Source organism: Arvicanthis niloticus, chromosome 4 (assembly GCF_011762505.2).
Source record: "Arvicanthis niloticus isolate mArvNil1 chromosome 4, mArvNil1.pat.X, whole genome shotgun sequence".
Taxonomy (NCBI): Eukaryota; Metazoa; Chordata; class Mammalia; order Rodentia; family Muridae; genus Arvicanthis; species Arvicanthis niloticus.
Window position 1 is genome coordinate 37,611,764 of NC_047661.1, and position 24,476 is coordinate 37,636,239.

General features: G+C 38.3%; 1 protein-coding gene across 3 annotated transcripts in view; it reads left to right on the forward strand.

Annotated features, from left to right (window-relative positions):
• Trpc4 (transient receptor potential cation channel subfamily C member 4) overlaps window positions 1-24,476 on the forward strand; it is a 161,476-nt gene that overhangs the window by 11,790 nt on the left and 125,210 nt on the right. For all 3 annotated transcript variants that reach the window (XM_076932362.1, XM_076932364.1, XM_076932363.1), the window contains exon 2: window positions 23,983-24,387. In XM_076932362.1, the coding sequence (XP_076788477.1) occupies window positions 24,010-24,387 (378 nt within the window). In that variant the 5' untranslated portion in view covers window positions 23,983-24,009. The remainder of the gene's footprint in view (window positions 1-23,982; window positions 24,388-24,476) is intronic.

Consider the following 24,476-nt stretch of genomic DNA (forward strand, 5'->3'; position numbering starts at 1 on the left):
AGTGTAGGTGGTGCCACCCCTGGGCTGGTGGTCCTAGGTGTTACAAGAAACCAGACTGAGCAATCCATAGGAACAAGTCAGTAAATGGCACTTCTCTATGGCCTCTTCCTCAGCTCCTGACTTGAGTGTCTGTCCTAAGGTCCTTGGATGGCGGACTGTGAGCCTTAAGATGAAACAAATCCTTTCTTTCCCCAAGTTGCTTTTGGTCATGGTGTTTCATCTCAGCATTAGAAACAGTAACTAAGATAATAGGTATCTGAAAAACTGGGAAGCTTTGTCACTCTTCTCTAGGGGGGGCAGTTCATCTTCTATAATGGAGCTTCTGTGAAAGCAGGTCATTGTAGCTTATGAATTAGGATGACTAGAGGCTTGTTTTTGGACTTTGCAGTCCTGGTTTGACTTTATTCTCTAGAATGCAGGTTTTCTGAGCATTTTGGGATAGTTTAATGAAGTCAGTTCTTCAGTGCAGGTTTGTGTAAGTCGCTTTCTCTTAGTGTAGCAAATGCAGCCAATGAATGCAGAAAGAAGAGTTATTTTGGGCCAGCGTTTTTAGTGGTTCCAATCCAATGATTGTCCTGGTGTTTGGGCCTGTGACAGAGTACTGTAGCAGAAATCAGGCTGCAGTGTCAATGGCTTAGCTCATGTCCCAGAAGAGAAACAAAGAGAAATAGGAAGAGACCAGCTCCCCACAGACCCCTTTAAGGGCATGGCCCCAGTTACTTAAAGGACCCTCATTAGGTATCATCTCTTAAAGATTTTACTCCTAACTAATATTACCCTTGGTTGAGGACCAAGCTTTTAACACCTGGGCCCCTAGAAAAGAATAGAATCAGAAATTTGTTGTTCTCTTCTCATTAAGAAATCAATCACTGACTGTTCCTCCAAGTTTTTTTGCAGTTTTTTTCTTCTTTCCTTCACTGAAAACTCTCAAATTTAAATAGATATTTTAAGCAAAAGTCCATAGAGTGTAACATTTGTGTTTATCTAGTGTCTCACCAAGACATGGAGGACTTCTGTCGATGGTCCTTCACTTTATGAGGTTTTCCTCCATCTAAGATGCTGCATCTTCAAGACCTAGTAAATCAGAAACTGTGTTTTCAGTTATGTTGCTTTTCCTAGTGTTTTCAGAAGAAATGATTCCATCATCACAGAACAGTCAAAAGGTATGGTATTTTTCCACAAAATTTGATACTTAGTTCAAAACTTTAAGATGTCTACAAGAAAAAAATATTCAGATGATAAAATAATAATTTATAATTCAACCCATAGAGATGTCTACAGCAACAACATAGATACTTTTAGGGTCGTTAATCTGCCATTTATTTTTGTAATTGGACCAAAAGTAATGCCCTGTTTAAAAAGTCACCAACTCTTTGACACTGAGAACTTAAAACCCTTGGAACCTACTTTGCATTAAATCAGTTCATGTGCATTAAGTAAGTTCCACGTGATAGGCTCACCTATCACACATAAGTTGGAAGTTCTAAGTAATAGCTCTCTTGTGGAAAGCAGCCACACTGTTAACTGTACAGAAAGTAGAAGCGATATAAAAGCAGTAGTAATTGGATCTCTTTCATTGAGTTGAGATGTACAGGCCTGTTATATTATGAGTAAGCTTCTTTTGAAATAAATATAAAACCAATGGGAAAGTGCTAGTAATCACTCTTCTTTGTGGAAAGTTGGTTAAGGCTTGATGCAATGTTTCCTGAAAGAGTTTTTACAGATAGACCAAACACTATATTGAATGCCAGTTAAAGGGACTTTCCAAATCTGCCTATCAGCCATCCACCCTGTTTCTATCAACAATGTCATTATTAAGACATTTGATTAATATATGTGCTACATGTATTCAGTATGACCCGAACGAATCAGATCCTGTTTACACTGTTCACAATGTGGATTATCATTGACAAGTTTGTACATTGACTGGTTGGTTTTAAATATAAACTATAGTTGTGATCTGTGACCATGAGATGTAATATCATTCAAAAAGGATACTATCTTCCTAAACCACCATTGACCATGACTGCGTTTTATGTTGCGTGGCCTCAGCTCTGTGCTGGTGTAGGAAGAGTTGAGTGTGGGAGTCCCAATATTCTAGACCTGATTATACTAAGGGATTCTCCTTCATGCTCCTTCTAGTTCAATATGTATCAAACTCAATGAAACTCCTCTACATGGTCTTCCAGAAGACAATGTAGAATTACAGATTGGACTCTTTGCTGGTTGGTCATGTCTATAATGTTCTCATCAGCAGCACACAACTTGGTGTCTTGATTGAAAATAGTCCTTACCCATTTGAAACCATGTGGACTACCACACAAAGGAGCTCATTGCATAGTCAACAGCACACAAACCTCAGATAACCCAATACAGATGCAGGTTTCTTTCCAGAGGGACATCCTGGCTCTCACCTCTGCTCTGTGTGCAGCCATTGCTTATTGACATGGACCTGCAGAGAGAGATGAGAAAATAAAGAAGATAGGAAAGTTTGGGATCAGAAAGTCTTGCTCAAGCTGATGTTTAACGCAAACAAGTTTACTAAGAGCTACAGCATCTTATATGTAGTTTGCAGGGACAAATGGGACAGAGTCAGCAGAAAGCTATACTATGATGGGATGAAGTCAGAGTTGAGCTAGTCAAACAATGCCAGAGGAACACAGGATATCTCAGGTGCCTTGCAGATCAAACATACAGTGGCCTCGGGACTGATAACCACAGTCTCTTCTTGGGGGTGGGGGTCAGGTTTCCATATGCTGAAACTACCTCCTTCGAAGCCCTGGCCTCAACCTCAGACCAGACCTTGATAAGTCTGCTCCTGGGCAAGAACACAAAACCAGCATTCTCCTTGTCCTTCCATCAGGGCCTTTGAGGGACCCTGGGCTCAGACCCATCCCCAAAAGATTAGTATTCAGTAGCAATCATTACATGGTGTGGGCAAACCATAGTTTCCATATCAGTCGGGATTGCAACATGGTCAAGATGGAAGCCACATTAATGCATAATCGCATGTTACTCCTGAGTTTCTCTCCTGTTAGCATCCTGAGTCTCCATGGCTAAATGCGCATTGTCCAGGGACTTTATAAGTTTCATCTAGGTTCTGGCAATGGTCTGTAATGACATCCTAGCCAGCTTCCTGGTATATTTGGAGGAAGATAAGCACACTTCCCCAGAGGTGGTGGAGTGCCTTCTACAAGATAGGAAGCTACCCTTTGTCATGCACCAAATTAGCAGACACCTTCATCTTAGCCGTAAGAGCTTCCCAGCCTCCATTAAATGCAAATAAGAAACACAAGGACCACATTTTTGTTGCTTACCAACCATCTACTTTGTGTGAGACCAATCATCAAATCTTCCTCTCCTTTCATTTTCAGATGTTTTAGGCTTGATTCATATAAGGTTTGCTTCCTGGTTTAAATTTTGCCTGGGAACCATGCCTAACAGTGAAAAAAAATCAGTTCTTTATGTTATAGGTTGATAGTGATTATCATATGAAGAAAATCATATATATGTAATTTTTTGAGGCTTGATTCCCTCCCTCTACATAGTGCCTCTGAGAGTCATCTCAGGGCATTGTGGGTCTCAAGGGTTTGTGCCTATTCTATATTCAGTATGGATGCACCAGCTTATATTTAACCACTCAATCACTGGAGGGCATTGGCTTACCTCCAGGTATTTTTTTTTTCCTATCACCAATAAAGTTGGTGTAACCATCTGTGTGTGGGATATCTTCATTTATCTGGGCTACCTGCCCAGTGTGTAAATGTTGACTCATCCTGTTTATGTCTTTAATAAAGAGCTGTTTCTCAGAGTGTTTCTCCTCTGTAGAGTCCCACCAGCCATGTCCAGGGATCTTGGACTTTCACCTCTTACCAGCAACCTTGGGTCTTTTAAATTATTTTTCATTTCAATCATTCTATTAGCGATCCTTCAGTGTGGTATTAATTTGCATTTCACCAATGTTATTGGGGTTAAACACATTTCTATATTCCCCTCTTGCCATATGAATTCCATTTTCAGTGCAGGGTCTTCTTTTGCAGGGTTTCCTTTGGTCTTTTGTCCATTCTAAGTTCTCCATATATCCTGTGGATTGGATGTTTGTCAGACACTGGCTGGCAAATATTTTCGATTATGTAGATTGGCATTTTCATATCAATCCTAGGAAATATCTTCGTTTTGGTGAAATTCAGCTTACCAGTTTTCCCATTTATATCCTTCTTTCTTTTTTATGTCCTCCTCCCTCCTTTTTGGCCATGCTTGGGATTAAACTTAAAGCCTGCAGCTCACTAGGTGAGGCAAGCACCTAACCACTGAGCTATATTTACTTTTGTTGACATAATAATATAAAATCTGTCATGAAATAATATACATACACACTTTATTTTACAATATGTCTCTACTATATATTCATACACCTATATTCTACTAGTATAAGTACTATATATGTTTACTATATATGCATACAATCATATATATATATAATCATAATATATAATCATTATACAAACACACACACACACACACACACACACACACACACACACACACACTACCACGTACCTGACAGTAATAATGAAGAAGCAGGATTTAATAATTGATGGGTTTCCTCTAGAAACAGCCTGGATTTTATTCAATTTTTTATCATCCTGGTGTTTCTACTGACATACCCCATTGACAGAGTTGCAAAAGAAAACACAAACATCAAAACACAGGAAGGTGAATTTTATTTTCTGGTTGCAGAAATTCTGTGTCAGGTAAAATGAGTGTCTAAAAAGTCGTCCTTTAGACCTAACTAATAAAAAATACCACTTTTCAGACTCAAATACAGTTGGTGTGTAGTAAAATTTCCTGAGAAAATGGCTGCCTGATTGGCAGAATTTGAGAATTAACAACATTTGAGAGCTGTGGTTGTGACAGTGTTCACCTCAGTGCTTGCTCCTCACAGTTAGCTTGACTGAATGTGGAGCCACCTGGTTGAAACACTTCTGGGTATGTTTGTGAGAAAGTTTCCAGGCAGAGTTAGTTGAGGAAGTAAGACCCATTCTGAGAGAGTAGTTAGTATTATTCTAGGGGCTGGGATTCCAGATTACATTAAAAGGAGAGAGCCAGTGACTGCTAGCTCTCTGCTTATTGATTCTTTGAGATGTGAGAAGTCACAGCTGTATGTCCCTTCTCTGTGATCTCTGCCATGCCTCCCACCGTGATGGATTGTACCTTCAGATCCAATGCCCTCATCTGGACTCTGGAAGTACTCCATGTGTGTGGCATACAGATATACATGCAGACAAGACACTCGAACACATAAACTAAAATTAAATATTAAATTAAAAAAATTCCTGCTAGGGAGGGACACAAGAGGATAGGGAAAAGGTATTCAGAGTGCATTATACACATCTATGAAATTGTCATAGAGTAGCTGAACCCCACTGCCCAAAAACCATCCTATCCAAATGAGACAAAAACACTTCTTTTAAAAACTATTTCTAGCCCTTTTTCTCTCCCTTTCAGAGGCTTCACTTAAGCATGCATCTGGATCATTGGATGTGTCCCCTTATTTGCTACTGTTTTTTTTTAATTTTAAAATTATGTTTTTCTATATTGATTTGTGTAATTTCTTTTAAATGTACTTAATTTTAATTATGTAGGGTGTGTGTGTGTGTCTATGAGTGTGTGTGTGTGTGTGTGTGTGTGTGTGTGTGTGTGTGTGTGTGTATGTGTACTGGTACCCATAGAGGCCAGAGGCATTGGACCTCCTGGAGCTGGAGCTGCAGGCAGTTATGATCCTGATGTCAGTGATGGACTTGAGTCCCCTCTAAGTCACTGTGTGCCCTGAGTGCAGAGTGATCTCTCTCACTCCTTGATTGGCATACATTTTATTACTCTGTATTTAGGTAATTTTCTTAAGCATCCATGTTCTACGAATCCCATCTGGTATATATTGCTTCTCACATATGTATTTTCTATCCCCAGGAATTCAGCTTCATCTTTTCTGAGTTCTTGTATGTAGTTCTTGTAGTTCTTGCTTACCCATCCGTTCAGTTCCACCGTCTGGGACAGAACTGTAACAATTTTGATATCTTTTTGTTAGCTCTAATTTGATTAGATGATAATCATTGTAAATTTTGTTTTATTGGATGCTCCACATTTTTATATCCTTGTAATTGATTTTGAATTTTGTTCTGTGACAGAGTTAAATTATAAAGAACAAACTAGATCTCATTGTGTCCTGATTTTGATTCGATGAAACTGCCACATCACTTAGGCGAAGGCCAACCACATGCTACTATTACACCAGGATCTTTCAACCCAGTGGATTATTATCGTGTTTCACTCTGGCCAGAAGCATAGATGCTTAAGTTTTCCCCAAACCTACTTTCTGATAACATAAAATTATATAAATTGCAAAATGTAAGTCAACTGATTAAAAATGCCTCCATGGTACTCTGAGTCTTACATCACCAAGATAGCGCCTGCAGGCCAAGTTGGCGGTGAGGGACTGAGAAGGAGGCCAGATTGAAGTATTGCTTAGGGGGCGCCTCTGCTGTCTACATGTGAAGAGAGGGAAGTCAGGAAGCAGACAGGCAGAAACAGTTAGCTGAGCTTTGTAACCGATTGCAGTGTTCCCTTGACTCCGAACATGATAACTGGCTCCAATGTGTTGGGAACTGGTCACTGTTTTGGATGGTTCCATGCAGCCGAGGCAACAGCTGAAGGAGCTGACAGCTAAAAGCTGTCTCTAGCCACACTCCTAGAAATAAAACAGCAAAGCTTTCATTGAACAAGATCTGTGTGCATCAGAGATCCACCAAGATGTCTTCCCCAAACCCTCAGCTAACATTACCCTGAGCTCAGCATGGGTCTTGCTTTGTTAACACACTGTACACATTTGGGCATTGACAACTGCAATAGCCACTATGCTTCCCACCCCTAATGATTCACACGGCATCTACCTGTGTGTTCCTGAGACACATCTGCTGATTCTTTCCTTTCTGTTCAGTTTCATTAAAGATGTCTTTTAAAGGGTCATGGTCTTTCATCATTTTGGTGAGTCGTTTAAATCAAACCCTGAGACTATAATTTGGAAGCAAGGCTTTGAATATGTAGAGCATTGTTTGTCTGGCAGGTGTGTTTCTTGATTTTTTTTCCTTCTGAATAAAGAGAAATCCATCAAAGGAGAACAAAAGAGACAAGTGTGAGAAGACGAAGGCCTTTACCACCTGTCACGAGGAAAGGGGTCTGTGAACCGGGTGTCAAAATTGTCTTTTGAAAAAACAAGCAAAACATACAAAATAATGACATCAACAATTTGAGAGCTTGAATTAATTGACACTCTCTTCCTATAATGTTTGAGCATTGAAAATGTTTCATTAATCACCTTGGGCTGGCTACTTTTTTTCTCCTATAGAACAATCTCCCACTTATTTCAGAAACATAGTTTACGCAAACAAAATTGATGAGGGCTCATGGTCCCTCCAGGATGGAAGGAGAAAGGCTGACATCCATCCATTTCCCTCTTGACATGGTAGTGCACTGAGCACATTCAAGGAAACCAGCTCCCTCTGTGCATTAGAACCAGAACCCTTTTCAAAGTGGAATGTTGGTGGCAGAGGGAGAACAAGGTGGTTTGTTAGGGTTAACATGCTGATATTTTTGCTAAACAAGGTATTAAAGTTTAAGATTATGACTCGGGTATGATAGCAGTCTGAGTTCTCAATGATCTAGCTCATTGTTATTACTTCATTGATGCTGAAAAGTGAATATGTTAAAGCGTGTTAAAGTGTGTGTATGTATGTGTGTGTTTGAGTGTTTGTGTGTATATGTATGTATGTGTACGTTTGAGTGTGAATGTGCATATGTGTGTATGTATGTGTGTATATACGTGTATGTTTGAGTGTGTATGTGTGTATTCGTATGCACATCTACATGTGTGTGAGTGTGTGTGTGTGTGTGTGTGTGTGTGTGTGAACATCTTTCCATCTATTACTCTCACCACCTTATTCCTTTGAGGCAAGTTTAGTCCCTAAACTTGGAGTTTTATCTGTTGCAGCTAGGTTGCTAGCCATCCAACCCAGCAATCCTCCTGCCTCCACCATACTCTCTACAGTGCATAGGAGACCAGGTGGGTGTTGGCATCCAACCTTAGATCCTCACATTTGTGAATCAAGTGCTCTTAACCATGGAGCCATCTCTGTAGTCCCAGATGTGATACTTTTAAACATATGTACTTTAGGATGTTTTTTTTTTAAATTTTATTTAAAAAATATCTGGAATGTTTGAATAGTAGTCAGTAATTCCTCTGTAGATATATATCTCTAGTTCTGAGTGTCTTTGGTGGCCTGGAAGGATCTTGAAGCCCAAGCAGAATTATTGTACCCTACTAGCTTGGGTGTGGGGAAGGACAAGATGGGGGTTCAGATCACAAAGTTTTCATCAGCTGTGGAGATACAGCAGTAAACCGTGGATGGAAGATTGTATGTGCTATAAGGATGCACTCTGTACAAGCCCTGGAGAATAAGCCAGTAAGCAGCATTCCTCTAAGGTCTAGGCTTCAGTTCCTGCTGCCACATTCCTGTCTTGAGTTCCTACCTCAGCCTTGCTTACTTGATGATGGATTGTGTCCTATAAGCCAAAGAAACCCTTCTCTTCCCAAGTTGCTTTTGCTCCATGTCTTATCACAGCAATAGAGAAGCACAGTACGTCAGTGCCCCGGAAGTCATTTCCTGTGCTATTCTTAAGCAGTCTGCTGTAGTTTTAATGGGTATTATTGTAAGTTTTCCTTGGACAATTCTCTGAGCCTGGAGCCTTAAACTTAGCCTTTTTAAAGAATGGGATGTTAATTTGTCACACCCAGTGCCTTAGAGCCCAAGAAGCTAACAGAGAAGGGGCTGAGTCCCTAAGGCACTCACTAGATGGCTTACTAAAACCAGCAGGAAGAACATTTGAAATAGCTTAGATGTAGAATCACAGGCTGGGACCAAACCTTTAACACACATATGTTAAAGGCAAACCTTGACTGAAACAGAACTTTTAGGAGGTTGGGCCTCATGGATGGCAAATTGATGTGACTTGAAGCATGTCTTTGGGATGTATAATTTGGCCGTCAGTCTTACTTTCCATCTCTTTGACTCTTTCCCTGGTTCTCTGCCCTCTGCCTACGTGGCCCTGTATCTTTCTAGACACCCCAGAGCAGCTAAGCCCATCTACTGTAGACCAAAATCTGTGAGATCAAGAGTTAAAATAAACATTTCATTCCTCAGACTCCCACCAACCCCGAGTATTTTGCCATAGTGTTGAAACCTAACACAGATAAATTAGTGTCATGCAGTTACCTGAGGCATTAATAATCACTGTGTTTAAAGTTTTTGGAATGTTTGTTTGCTATTGTATATATTTGAGTTTTTACTCTTCATCCTTTCTTTTGCTTTTGAACTGGGTTCTCACTGAGTATCCCTGGCTAGCGTAGCACTTGTTCTGTAGATCAGGTTGGCCTTGAACTTACAGAGACCCACCTTCTTCTGCCTCCTGACTGGTTGGTTAAAGCCCTGAGCTGCCCCATCCAGCTTATTTGACTTCATTAACGGTGATGAATTGAAACCTGGAAGGACCTCTGGGGAACAGTAACAAACAACAGAACATGCTTCTTTTCCTTTATCTAAGATGCAGTAATTATCTTGTTTTATGCCGGAAGCTATTATGTGGTTTATACTGACATTGAAGTGAGCAAATGGGAATCACACTGTGTGAAGTATTCCCGATGACAGCAGCAGGGTCTTTCAAACACTGCAGAGCAGAGAGGACAGAGATAGAGTTCACAATGTCTGGAGCCTCACTACCTTGGTTCCAGTCTAGTTCCATTTTACCATTTGCATGGCTTCAGGGAAACACTTGGATTTAACAGTGTGTCTCTGCATCTGTGTGATACTTAAACACTTCTGCCACTTGTGGAGTGAGTTACAGGACATGATCTATGTGAAGCACCTGGCAGAGTGCCCAGCACATGCTGCGATCTATCGAGTATTCACATTTGTTATTGCATTTCTCATCCACTCTCCCAAGAAATGATATTGTTGGGAACTAGAAAGATAAAGATAGCACAATGTTTCAGAGTACTGGTTGTTCTTCCACAGGTCCCGGGTTCAATGCCCAGAACCCACATGGTGGCTCATAACCATCTGTAACTCCGGGGAAATCTGATTGCTCTTCCACAGGCCCTGGGTCCAATTCCCAGAACCCGTATGGTGGTTCATAATCATCTGTAACTCCAAGAGAATCTGATGGTACCACATGTATGTGGTGAGCATACAATTGCAGGCAAAGCACTCACACATAAAAGAAAAGGGAAAAAAAGAACTGGCCTATTCCGAATGTGTTAAGTGTGTCTAAAACACCCAAGCCATCACAAATGTCCCTGTCTGGACTTAACCTTTCTACATAGTTGTGACATTTTTGGCTTTCAGTTTTCATCCTTACAAGAGATGCTCAGTTAGTCAGAGGATGTTGAAATCCCATGCTCACATCCCTAGGTGTTTCTGCTGTTGGCCTGAGCCTTAGTTTGACCTGCTGCAATGCCTGAGCTGTGGTCCTTTTGAAGGATCAACTTTTTCTATATGACCTTCTTGTTAACTCTTCCCCATTGCTACACAGCAGTGGGGTTCGCTGTAGTCCTGTTAGGTTTCTTGTTACTGGCTCCTCATTAGGCACAGTTTTCCTCAAAGCAGTTGAGATGTCTGCTTAATCTCTTAATATTGCATGTCAGAATTTTATAAGGCCAGACACCTGCTGACCACTCAGGCGTACATTCACTGATTGAATAAGTGGAGGCACATTTACTTCTAATAGAAGGTTGAATGTCATCAGTATATCATAGCATTCACCTTTTACTATTTGGTAACTACTCACCCTTATGAGAAAAGGTGGTTTCCCTCTCTTCCACACTCCTGTAATGTGTGGTTTTCTCCCAAAGGGGAATATTTATTTTTATTCATCTCCCAAAAGGATTAATTTTTTTTTTAAATCAAGTAAGCATGACAAGACAGAATTTCTGAGAAATTCTGGATTCTCTTTTTGACAATCTATCAATTTTTTTTTATCCCCTATACTGTCTCATGTCGTCTGCTTGGAATGCTCACCTCCTTGTTTGAAAGTCTTCAATACAAACTGTACAAACCAGTTTCCACCAGCTGCAGTGAATGATGTGGTATCTTATTTATTTGTTTTAGTAGATTTTTATGCTTTTTTTTTTCTGAGTCCCCAGGAAGGATTAGGAGATAGTTTAAGTGAGAAAGCTGGAGAGCTAATGTTTGAGAGTCTGATCACAACATAGGTCTTGGCACTTCCTCACACCTTGACTTAGTACCTTAAATACTGTGTCTACTTACAGAAATGTAGACGGCCTTGGTTTTAAGGCAATTAGTTGATTTTTTTTTCTTTTATCAAGTAAGGATGGCAAGACCCAGAGCACCAGAAGTCTTCGATTTGAATATGAATGCCATCCTACAGACAGATAAGACATGTTTTTCTTGCGGTCTTGGTTAGTTTAGCATCAACTGACTAAAGAAACGAACTTGGAGTATGTATCTGAGAATCATTTGACAACTTCTTGTCATATAGGGTCAATGACTAGAGCACAACATATCCATTAAACATCAAAATCACCATCTACTTCGAAACTTCAGAGTAGCATGTGAAATCTGCTTAGCCAAGGGAGTGTAAGTCTTTGCAGTTTTAGGAAATACTATATTCCTTCTACATAATAAAACTTTATAACAGAATTTCTACTACTGGGAATAAAATTTGGTTGATACAGTGCATGAGGCCCTGGGTTTAGTCTCCAGCAATGTAGCCACAGTTTTACTATGTTGGGTTATGTTTCTCCATCCTTTGCCTGTTCATGGCTTTTTGTCAAAGAATTATTATTTTTACATATTAATGATATCATTATGTAACTTATATATTTGAGTCAGTTTATGTGATAGATAACATTTACTGATTTATTTATATGGAACGATCCCCAAATCTCTAGAATGAAGACAATTCAGTCATGATGAATGGTCTTTTTGATATAATCTTGAATTTGGTTTGTCTGCATTTTGTTTTTGCATGTTTATTCGTTGGGGAGTTCAATGTGTAATTTCTTTTTTCTGTTGAGTCTTTATCTGGATTGGGAGTCAGAGTAGTGCTGGCTCCATAAAAATAACTGGAAATCTTTTGAACTTTTTTTTTTTTTTGAATAACTTAAATAGCATATTAGTGTGAGTTCTTGGATGTTTTGGTATAATTCTGCAGTGAATACATCTGGTCCTGGGCTTTTTCAGGCTAGGTAACATTTAGTACAACTTCAATCTCATTGCTGTTTTTTAATCTGTTTAAATTATTAATTTATCTAGGATTAATTTTGGTATGTTTTAGGCACTAAGAAATTAATTTCTGTAAGATTTCCCAGGTTAACCAAACAGAAGTTTTAAAAATGTATTCTTAAAATGTTTTGAATTTCATTGTTACCTGTGGTCATCTCTGCCTTTTTATTCCTAATTTTATTAGTTTGAGTATTCTTTCTTTCTTTTGATTAATTTGGGTAAAAGTTTGTCAATCATCTTTTTAAAGAACCAAGTGTTCAGTTCACAAATTCTTGGAAATTTTTTATTTCTGATCCATTGATTCCAGCACTGATTCTGATTATGCTTTTAATCTCTCATCATTTCTGATGTAGGCACCTATTGCTGTAAACTGTCTTGTTCAGAACACCTTCATTGTGCCACATCGATTTTTGTATGCTGAGTTCTGATTTTCACTCAATTCTAGGAGTGTTTAATCTCCTCCTTGATTTCTTCTTTTGTCTAGTTATCTCTCAGTAGGCTGCTGTTTAGCTTCCAGGATGTTTTTGCACTCTCTGTCATTTCTATTGCTGTTGATACCTTGGGAAATATTATTTCTACTTCCATTTTAATAGATAGTTTTGCTGAGTATAATAGTGTGGGTGGATGATTTTGGTGTTTCATAGTTTGGTGAATATCATTCGGGCATTTCTAATTTTTCATTAATGTGTTATGCTTTCTTTAATGCTTTAGATGTTACAGTAGGATAACCAGCTGTAATTCTGATGGGCTTTCCATTTACATGAGCTGATATTTCTCTTTTTCTCATCTTTTGTTGCATCCTTCTGTTTTCTTGGAAAGGATGTTTGGCTGTACAATTGTGATGGATTTCTCTGGTTTGTAGCTTTTAATGCCACGAAAAACAAGTCAAAATACCATCTCAACACAAGCATGCTACTGAATATGAAGCACAGATGAGGGTTTCATTTAACAAGCAGACTTTTGTGGCTAAACAGTGTTTGTTTTCATGGAAATTTATTATATTCTTATTATAATATTTAAATATGAAACCAATATCAATTATTATTCATAGATGAGTTATCATACTTAATTATTAATTTAATTATAGGCTTCTTTTTTAAATTTATTCTTTAATCTTCTTTTACAGTCCAGACTTTATCCCCCTCCAGTCCACCACAACTGTTCCATATCACATACCTCCCCATATCCTGTCTCCAAGAGGATGTCCCCATTTCCCCACCCCACCAGACCTCCCCATTCCCTGGAGCACCAAGTCCCTTGAGAGTTAGATGCATCTTCTCTGACTTAGTCCAAACCTGGCAGTCCTCTGCTATATATGGGTTGGAGGCCTCATATCAGCTGGTGTATGCTGCCTGGTTGGTGGTTCAGTATCTGAGAGATCCAGGGGGTCCAGGTTAGTCGAGACTGCTGGTCTTCCTATAGGGTCGCCCTCCTCCTCAGCTTCTTCCAGTTTTTCCTAATTCAACCACAGGTACACCCTTCTTAATACAGGGTTTTCTGTTGTCATGGATGTGTTTAGAGCTTGAGCCACAATTACCATTTATCATGGTAGAGCTGTTTTCCAGAGACAGTAAATATGCAAGACATTATTTTAATATCCAAAGGTATTTTTCCAATATTTATTTTTGTGTTTAACTGTGTGTCTTCGGGTGCACCGGTGCTTTTGTAAAAGGGCATTAGTTCTCTTGAGCACTGGCAGTCATGAGCCATCAGATGTGGGTGCTCAGAATTTAACCTGGGTCCTCTGCAAGAACAATACACATTCTTTAACAACTGAGTGTTTCTCCAGACCCCATTTGAAGACATTTCATTAAATCCGTATTCAATACATGGTTTGACTAGCTGGTGATTTAGTATTTTTGAGTGTCTGTTTGTTTTTTTTTTTTCCAACAGTGAATAAAATTCACATTTATTTTAGTGCATCTACTGCCTGCCTTGTAAAATGTAACTCTAAAGCAGATTTGTGGAAGAAAAGTACTCTTGGTAAACAACTCGAACCTTTCAAAAGACCAATACATATATCTCTAATTCCTTTTTCAGTGTGTCTTCTCTATTCTTTCCGGTACTTGCTGTTCTTTTGTCTATAATCCGAGCACACTTCATGTGCACTGTGTTTTATCTTATTGATAAACTTCTCAGACATGGGAGATCAGTGAAGCCGAAAGCCTTTTGAAAGGATATTTGCTATTTGCATTACCTTTTCTCAGAGGGAGTTATTAAGTTTGCTATTTGAATCTTGGTTTTTTTTTTTTTTTTTTTCTATTGAGCAAAATTGTCTGTCAAATGTACTTTAAATCATTCCTTATTTTTAAAATTTAACTTTACATGTTCTATTGTAATATAATACTAAGAATTTTTTAACGGTATGTATGCCTGTCATGAGTTTCTCATAATCATTTTTTCTCGTGCTGTTCTGTAGAATTCCCTTCCGTAACAACAGGAGAGACTGCAGCTGTCCTGTCGTGCTCTTCCATATCAACAGGAGAGACTGCCCTTTGCCCAGCCTATCACTGGGCTTTTTTTTTTCCAGCATTTAACTTCAAGACAATTTAGAACACATTTTCAGTGATGCTACAGAAGAACAGCTTCCAAAGCTGCTGCTAACCAGTGATTCCAACATCATTTTTGTGTTTCCATCATCAGACTGATGTGTCCTCTCCCTGTGTCTGTCTTTCACTCAGTTGCACACCATCGCAGCTGCCTGTGAGAGTTAAGATGCATGGCATTTTCACCTCACCTCTCCAAGAGTATCCTAACCAACACAAGTGTTGCAATTTTTCAGAAATATCTACATACAAATTGTGCATGTGTGCCTCCAATTTCAAGCATTTTATGTTACTTTTCCTTTACTAAAAAAAATTATTTTTCTGTTTTGGACAAAAGGGCTATCATGAGTTATAGTCGTGAAAACACACACACACACACACACACACACGAAAGATCAGCTCTTGTCTACAGATCTGAGTATGGTCATTCACTTTGGATATATTGTGTCATCAAATAAGTCATTCCTGGCAGAGGTTATTTTATGTTTCTTCATCTGATCTTGTACTTACAGAATGTGCTACTGCCTGCACTCAGAATGTTTTCTTAGAGTTACTTGCACTTTGTTACTATAAGTGAGGAGGTCCTTAAGTACAAACAAGTCACTAGCAAGTAGGCACTCGTTAGGCTATGAATCACTTTCTAGAGCACTAAAATTATTAGGAAAAGTAAGTAATTATATATGTTTTATTTTAAAACTATGTAGATATATTCCTGAAACTTTTTGTATTCTACAAAATTATGAAAACTCAGAGGATAGGAAATAAAAGGTTAAAGGCAATTGAAATATTCATACTTAGAGCACTGATAAAACATTAATAAACTCATACAACCAAAGCAGGCATTTACATTTCTATGATTGTTGTACTGAGGTCTGGGAGTTTTGCAGTCTGCATTTAGGGGTGCATTTTTCCACATTCCTATGGACCCATGGCAGCACCTATTATTAGCATGTCTCTATTTATGCACAGTGCTTGAGCAATCAGTGATCTTCAAAATCAGAAATTGAACTATGTCATTCCTCCATCTGGAGACTCTGCAGCTTTTTTATGGGGTTTGGAATAAGTTCCACCCTCCTCCTGAGCCTCAGGCCATTGTCTAGTTTCAGTTCTTCTGTTCTCTGAACACATCTTAGAATTTCCTATGTTCCTTCTGCCTCAGTTTTCCTGCTAGCCTGCCCTTCAGTGTAATGGTTGTCGTCTACAGTTGGTTTACATGGCTCAGGTTTGTTATTCTTTCTTCAGATAGGCTAACCCCAGCTGTCTCACCTAACACAGCTCTCTGACTCTGTCTTTCTGTCATAGTCTTCTAGTTCATTTCACCATTTGGTTCCACTAAAACTCATGCCAAAATTTATCATGACTGTGCTCAGCATTTCTGTGAGCTCCTCCCAAGAGCCATAAACCCTAGGAATGTAAGTTTGCTCTTGTTCACTGTGGACTGTCATTGTCTATGGAAAAATTTTTAGATATAGATAGTCAATATATATTTCACCCTTTCAGCAAATATTTATTGAACATTACATGCAAGTGCTTTTTTTAAAAATTAATTTTTAATTTTTTGAGAATTTCATACATGAGTATTACATAGATATCATTTACATGTCCTTCCCACCCCTCTAGTTACACACACACACACACACACACACACACCCATTTAGAGTTGTTTGTATGCACTGAGGGCTGAGCACTTGGGTTTGGGATAGCCTATTAGACTCTCATCTCCAGAGCAGACTGATTTCTTCCTGCCTCAGAAGCCATGGATTGTCTGGAACGCTTCATCTATGGGTGGGGTCTTGTGAAATTTTCTCCAATCTATGTCGGCATGTTGAATGCTCTTGTCACTGTGCAGGTCTTGTGGAGTTGACCATATTGTTGGCAATTTTGTGGCTGCAGCTTCCCTGACCTATATAGAAGATGAAACCTCATAGCAGACATTGTCTTCTTATCATTATGATGGTATCTGGCATTAAATTACACAAAAGTATCCTGACTGTTTAAATGATAGGAAATTATCTTACCTTACTTGTCCACCCTTCCCCTGACGTGAGCTCTGTTCTGTGGTTTTCCAACAAAAGAGTTAACCAAGTTGCTGTTAGAGTTTGGATATCAACCTGGATGTTCAGCTGTTTCAAGCTTGGGATTCCACAGAACTTTGACATCTAATCTCCAAATAAACCAAAACTGCTAATTAGATTTCAGGGAATAAAGAAGAGCATGACTTGAAAATTTATAATAACCAAGGAGTTGTCAGAGCAAAGTATGTACAACAGTTCTTGTCTGGGTGCAGACAGTGTAAGGTAGAACTTTGAAGGCTTGAGGGATAGTGCCCTTAGTTAGGGTTTATATTATTATGATAAAACACTGATCCAAAGCAACTTGGGGAAGAAAGGTTTTATTTGGTTTATTTTGTGTTATGAGTCATGGTTGATTGAGGGAAGCCAAGGAAGGAACCTGGAGGCAGGAATAGAAGCAGAGGTTGTGGAGGAACACTGTGTGCTCTTCAGGGCTTGTTCAGTCTGCTTTCTTAAAGAACCCAGGACCACCTTCCCAGGGGTGACACCAACCACAGTGATCTGAGGCCTCCCACAGCAATCATTAATCAAGAAAACGCTCTACAGACTTGTCTACAGGTCCATTTTACAGAGGTGTTTTCTCAACTGTGCTCTTCTTCTCAGACAACTCCAATTTGTATCAAATTGATTAAAAACAAACAAAAACAAAAATATACTTAGGACAGGCAGTGATTGGGATTGTGAAATTTGTAACATAATGATTTATGGTTGAGAATTTAACAAGATTAAAATATTGAAAAAAATGAAAGCAAAAAAGTTATTTAGAAGGGGAGCCATTTGCATTGGTAAGGAGAAGTCTATCTTAGATACACAAATATGCAAGAATTTATTGGCATGAGCAATGAAACACTGATATTATTTATTATTTTATAGTCTTCACTTGCTGGGCAGTGTTTCTCTGAACAAAGAGTTAATTAGTATGAACATGTTTATTCCTAATCAAGCAGGTTGCTATAGGTCAGAGACCTGGTTCCCCTATTAACTGTTCTGTCTACAGGAAGTTGTCCATAAGTACCCTGTGTATAGAGTTTTGCTCGCTTAGGTCTTATTTGGACATAGCTGGCTTCTGTAATAACTATGATGAAAGTGTTGGTCTGCTCTCCATTACTTCAGTCCTCCCTTCTGCATCCCATTCTGTACACACTGTCACTTGATTTCTAATCTCACTTCCTGTTAACTTCCATCTCTTATTAGAAGATAAGACTTTCAGCTTTCCTAAATCCAGTCACTGCTTTGCTTGAGTCTTCTCTGTCCATGGTCGAATTAATAGTTCCTTAATAATTTGTTATTCTCAAAGTTTTCCTCTTACCTTCTTGTAGTTTTCTTTTTTAGAGATGAACTCACACATCCTAGTTTTCTGTTACTTGGTGCATTAATTCTACTTTTAAATATGATAGTCATGTTGTTTCCTACAGTATTTCTCCTTCTGTTCCCATATTCCTCTCCAAGGACCAACAACTGGCAAAAATCTTATTCCCTAAACAGCCATATGTTTAGGCCATAGAGACGACAGACATCTTCCAGAGTTAGGAATTACATACATCTTAATTTATGTGTCACAATTATACTTCTGAGTGTAACTAACAAGAGCTTGAGATGAAAATGTGCAGAACAATACATTTAAAAAGGAAGTATATTGTGCAGACTGCTTCTAGTTGCTGACTAACAGTGATAAACCAACTGTAGGCAAATGGTTAAAGCCATTTGACCACTTAATTGCATTTCACTATTTAAAATGGCAGAGGTATAGCTTTCAAGACATACAAGGTAGTTCTCTGATTCAATAAATGTAGGGCCCTGATGCAAAGCTACGGGAGGCAATCTGTATGCCCATTTTAGACAATCCTAAATCTCAGGAATCCACAAGGTTTGTGAAGCATGCATTCAAAGAAAAGGTCACATTGCCCTGCTTTAAGAGAGAAAAAAGGAGATTCTCAGAGGTTGAGGTATTCTGGTTAATGTTTTCTAACTTGGCAGGAGTTGCAAGGAGCTCAAAGGGGAGAAGAGTAGTCATGTAGGAAAAAGAAGCATGGGTCATGGTAGCCAAGTAATTCGGCATTTTTGTCAGTGAAAAAACAGGGTTTGCTATGGGTAGTCTTCAAAATTGGGTAGATCTTAATAAATGAAGGGTTTTCTGTCAATGAAACTAACCTTCTAGGGATTATCAGTGGCACAATGACATAACCAGACAGGCATCTTATAGACAGAGCATGTCCATGGTATTGTGGGCATCAGTGATATTATAAGCAAGGTTCATCTCAAAGGTAGATGAAGTAAGCTGATGTTACAGAGAGGGATGCTACTGACAGGAAATGTGGCTGCTTGAGTTCATTTATGAGCTGATGGCTACATATGGTTGACTACTGGCTACCCACTGTGCCACTACCCAGACCCAGACAGCAGTGGACAGTAAGATATATATATGTGTGTGTGTGTGTGTTGTGTGTGTGTGTGTGTGTGTGTGTGTTGATTTTATAGTGTATTTTATACACAAAGCATAAGTTTTCATTTCATGGGAATTTTAAATGACTAGTATAGGACAGAAAGAAGGGTATCAATAGAGGGAAGAAAGTGGTGGCCATATCAACATTTGAACATTATACAAACAAAGGAGGGTCCAGATGAGGTTGTGTTGATGAGGAAGATGGAGCATTAGAGAAGCTTGCTCCAGAAGCCGGTGCAGCAGAGTGAGGTGATGATAAGAATTTAGGAAAATAAAAATGGAGACAGTGGGATTCATTGCTGGAGCAAGATGAGAGAGACCATCTTTGCAACTTGAGGGGAAAAGGAAGTTGATAGATATGTTTTAACTCTCAGGGTGGAATCTAGCCTTTGTTACATCTATTTCTGATTAGGGATGTATCCCTAAGACTGTCCAGGTAAAAAGGCAGCTAAGTAACTATGACTTCTCCACTGTGTTCCTCCATGCATGGAATAAAATTGCATTCAATTTTTGGCTTCAAATTTGGTCCCTATTAAATCCTAAGAGTCTTCAAGTTTAAAAATAAGTAATCTTTATTTCTATCTTTAAAATCCTCAGATGTCATAATATTTTAGTTAGTAAAGTGTAGTTTTTTTTATTGCTGCTGCTATTTCATAACAAATTCCTAAGTATGTGAAGTAGCGCCCCATGCCTGTGGACTGATGGCTGGCTTTCTCCTTGAAGCACGGGATCACACACTAAAACATGCATGTCAATGGGGAATATTCATGTTGCCCTTTGCAATATTTACTGGAAATAAAGATATCTATTCATTTCCTTAGTCTTATTTGAAATTCACATTCACTGATAATTCCACTGCAGAACAAAGCAGATCCTTCATAGAACATGAATTCAGAACCAGGAATATCTAGAGTTTGCTGCTTACCTATGGTTGTACATTATTTTCATGTTGATGTCAAACCACAACTCTATTTTTTCTTAAATCTCCTACCATACTTAAGAAAAATGAATGTCAAAAGTCATATTGCAAGATTTAATTTTTTTAACTGTTAATCTTCATCTACTAATTCCTTGAAACCTGATGTAATGAATTGTTTGATTTATAAAGGGCCAGAAAGGAAAGAAAAGAGGGAAAGAAGAGAGAGAGAGGAAGGGAGAGAAAAAGGAAGGAAGGAAGGAAGGAAGGAAGGAAGGAAGGAAGGAAGGAAGGAAGGTAGATCTCAAATTTCTGTACTCTTGGTGGAGAGATTTTTTTTTTCTTCAAAAACCTCATTTTGGAGATGTGATTCTGTACCAGGCCTTTATTCAACATTTTTGGTGAAAGGTATTTTCTGCTCTCAGTGCCCTGTTCTTTTACTGACTTCCCATCGTTGAGTGGCAGGTCTGCAGTTGCTGATAAGTGTGTCTGCCTAGGAGTCCGATCAGCCTTATCTGCTCATTCCACTGCTCCTGTGTCCACACGCTGCATCTCAAGTAACAACAAGGCCAAGTTTCTGGGTTGCAAACTTACACAGTCTCCTTGTTCTTTAAGGCTTTAGCAGCAAAGCTATGCTCCACTTCAGTGTGTCAATATCCCACTTTAAATATTTGAACTTTATCGAATCTACATAAACTTTAATTGTATTTCAAGCATGCCCAGCACTTTTTTCATGTACGTTATCTCTTTATTTTTTTTTAAATCCAAGAGCTTGAAAAATGAAAGACCTTTCTAAGCCTTCAGTTTGATTCCTCCTCCTATAGATATACAAACAGATTTTCTTATGTATCCAGCACTCACTCTACCTCTGAAATACAGTATCATTCAGGATAGTATCACTTTAAAATGCACCTGAATGCATTCTGTTTATGGGAGTTAAACTGATTCCAATGAAATAAATTTTAATTAAAGCAAAATTTTCTTCTTCTGTCTCTTCTCTCCCAGTTCACTAAGACCTAATGTTCTTTTCCATTGACACCTTATTTATATTTTGTAAATGAGAAGTAAATGTAGGCCCTAATTTGTTAATTGATGGTATTGTTAGTATTATTAAGAAAAAGAAATGCAATGAAATTATTTTCTATTTTTTTGACCAATTCCCAATCCAGATAAATTATTATTCCTAAAAAATTTTTATATTATATATATGTATGTAATATATGTGTATGTAATATATGTATATCTTAGTTTTACCTGTGTTTACTTTCTCAACCAAAATATATGATTTGATAAGAAACATTAAACCCAAGAACATAAAGAAAATGTATATTTTCTTAAGTATTGTATATAAGGACAAAATAAGATAACAGAAGTTTATATACTGGAGGAAACATACATGCTATGGTCCATGCAGAATTAGCATGTGAGGTCTCTGACATCTATCCCAGGTATTTTGGATGCTAACTTCAAGTCCTGCAGAAATGGCTCATCTCCTTCTTAAAAGACAATGATTTTAATAGTAACCTATGGTCGTGGCTACTTATAGTAACTTGTAGTAATAGTGCTTAATTAGGGATTCAAGCTGAGATCCTTAAAAGATAGTAGTATCATAAGAACTTTGATTTGTCAATGTTTTCATTATACTCAAAGAATAGTGAAGCTTCCTTGCCCTTAAGTAACATAAATGATTCTTCTCTTATTCCAGAATGAGTCAAAAGATCCTCAGAATAATTAAATTACACTCAGACTTTATTTAACTAATTTGTGTGTCTAATATTAATAGATGTGACATACTCAAGTCTAACTAGTCTATGAAGACACCTGAAGAAAATGTCCATTATAACATACTTAACAGCTGCAGAGTATGAAATGATGGTCTTAATGATTAATTCATCTACCTAGACACTGGAGAATTCCTAATGAGTAATCTGGAGGCCAAAGGTTGAAATTTAATTATACGAGCATTGAAATCACGACTAGAAAGAAGCTATAGGTGAACATTTCAGTTTCTCAAGTTGAAAGCTATTAAATGTAATCATATTTGGAGGTGGAGAGATGGCTCAGCAGTTAAAATTGGTCCCTACTCTTCCAGAGGATCCGAATTCAGTAGCCACGACCCATGTAGGGTGACACAGGAGCACTCACAACTCTAGTTCCAAGGGATCCAATGTCCTATGTTGATCTGTGTAGTCACATATATTCTTGTGCATATAACCACACACAGACAGGCACATATGCATAAAATTAAAAACTAAAATATAAATCTTTAAAAATATGGTCACATTTGTTAGTGCAAAGTCTATTTAATCTACAGTTAAAGTACTATACATCTCAGGCTAGTTTACTCACACACTCATTAGGCTTACAAATACCAATTAACAGGAATATGCAAGTGGTTTATATGACCTTTTATTTTAATTTTATACTATAGATATAGACTCACATGTTTTCAGAGAATAGTTGAAGTAACAGGTATGAAGTGCAGAAAAGTTCAGTACAGAATTTATATGAAAAATACAAATTTTCCTGAGACTTTGCCACACTAGTTTTTTGCTGAGACAGTACTGCTCCCACTGGCTTATTTCATGTGTGATTATTTTAAATTTATTTCCTTAGCTTCAGCTAATCTTTACTGTGACTTCCAAACAAAAACAAGTTTTCAAAGGAAAGCTTCCCTACCTTGTAGGTCATCTCAGAGCTGGAAGAACTGAGAAATGTATCTTCATAATACATTGTTTCCGTTTTATTTTTTCTAGGGTGAGTTGCATAGTCTCATGATAATTAATATCATCCCTCACTGAATTCACTTACGAACAGAAAATAATAAAATTACATTCATTCAACTCAATGTTACTTCACTAACAGTAGTTCCATTATTCACACTAACTTTGATGTGAATCCTTGTTAGTGTTAAGGACAGACAACATACAAATGAGAAGATTTTTTTTTCTACCATGACAGGACTCTACAATGGTAGCACCAGCTTCATGATCAGCAAACCTTAGAGTGGGTGGTGTATTTGAACATTCCTAAGGCATGACTTCTAATTTTTAACATGCTTTGCACATGTACGTGTTTGGACACGTACATACATATGTGTTTACATGCATGTATATATGCAAATATATTCATATGTGTGTATAAATATGTATATTTGCAAATAATTTCTCAAAGTCTCAGCTTAATGTTACTTTAAAATTTTAAGATAGTTTTCTACTGTTAGATTAGAACAGTAGAGCCTAGAGAGATAGATGGCTCAGTGGCTAAGAGCATTGACTGCTCTTGCAAAGATCCTGAGCTCAGTTCTCAGCATCCACATGGTGGCTCATAACAGTTTGAAACTCCAGTTTCAGAGAATTCAATGCTCTCCTCTAACCCCTGTGAGCACTTGTGTGCACACGCATGCATGTGTATGTATGCATGTGTGTGTGTTGCACATAAACTGTCACAGGTGTACACATACAAGCATATAATTAAATATTTTAAAAAGAACTATTAACTTCTGTTTACTAGGCAGCTGAGTACCTATTTTTGTTACCTAAGGAAAAGCATCTTTCACTCATCAATAGAGACACTATTGTTGTCAATAGTGATTGTGCGTTTGATAGCATGCTGGTGCTCACACTATGCTTTCTCTGTGTGCTTCTAGAGATGACGGACTAGCATGGCCTGAAGCATGGCTCAGTTCTATTACAAAAGAAATGTCAACGCCCCCTACAGAGACCGCATCCCACTGAGGATTGTCCGAGCAGAATCTGAACTCTCGCCATCAGAGAAAGCCTACTTGAATGCTGTAGAAAAGGGGGACTATGCGAGCGTCAAGAAATCTCTGGAAGAAGCTGAGATTTATTTTAAAATCAACATTAACTGCATTGACCCCCTTGGAAGGACCGCTCTCCTCATTGCCATTGAAAACGAGAACCTGGAGCTTATTGAACTGTTGTTGAGTTTCAACGTCTATGTTGGCGATGCGCTGCTTCATGCCATCAGAAAAGAGGTGGTTGGAGCCGTGGAGCTACTGCTGAACCACAAAAAGCCAAGTGGAGAGAAGCAGGTGTGTGTGTGTTGTTTTCAGTTTATTTTGCCTATGAAATGTTTCTTTACATTTGTAAATATCCTCTGTGTGTGTGTGTGTGTGTGTGT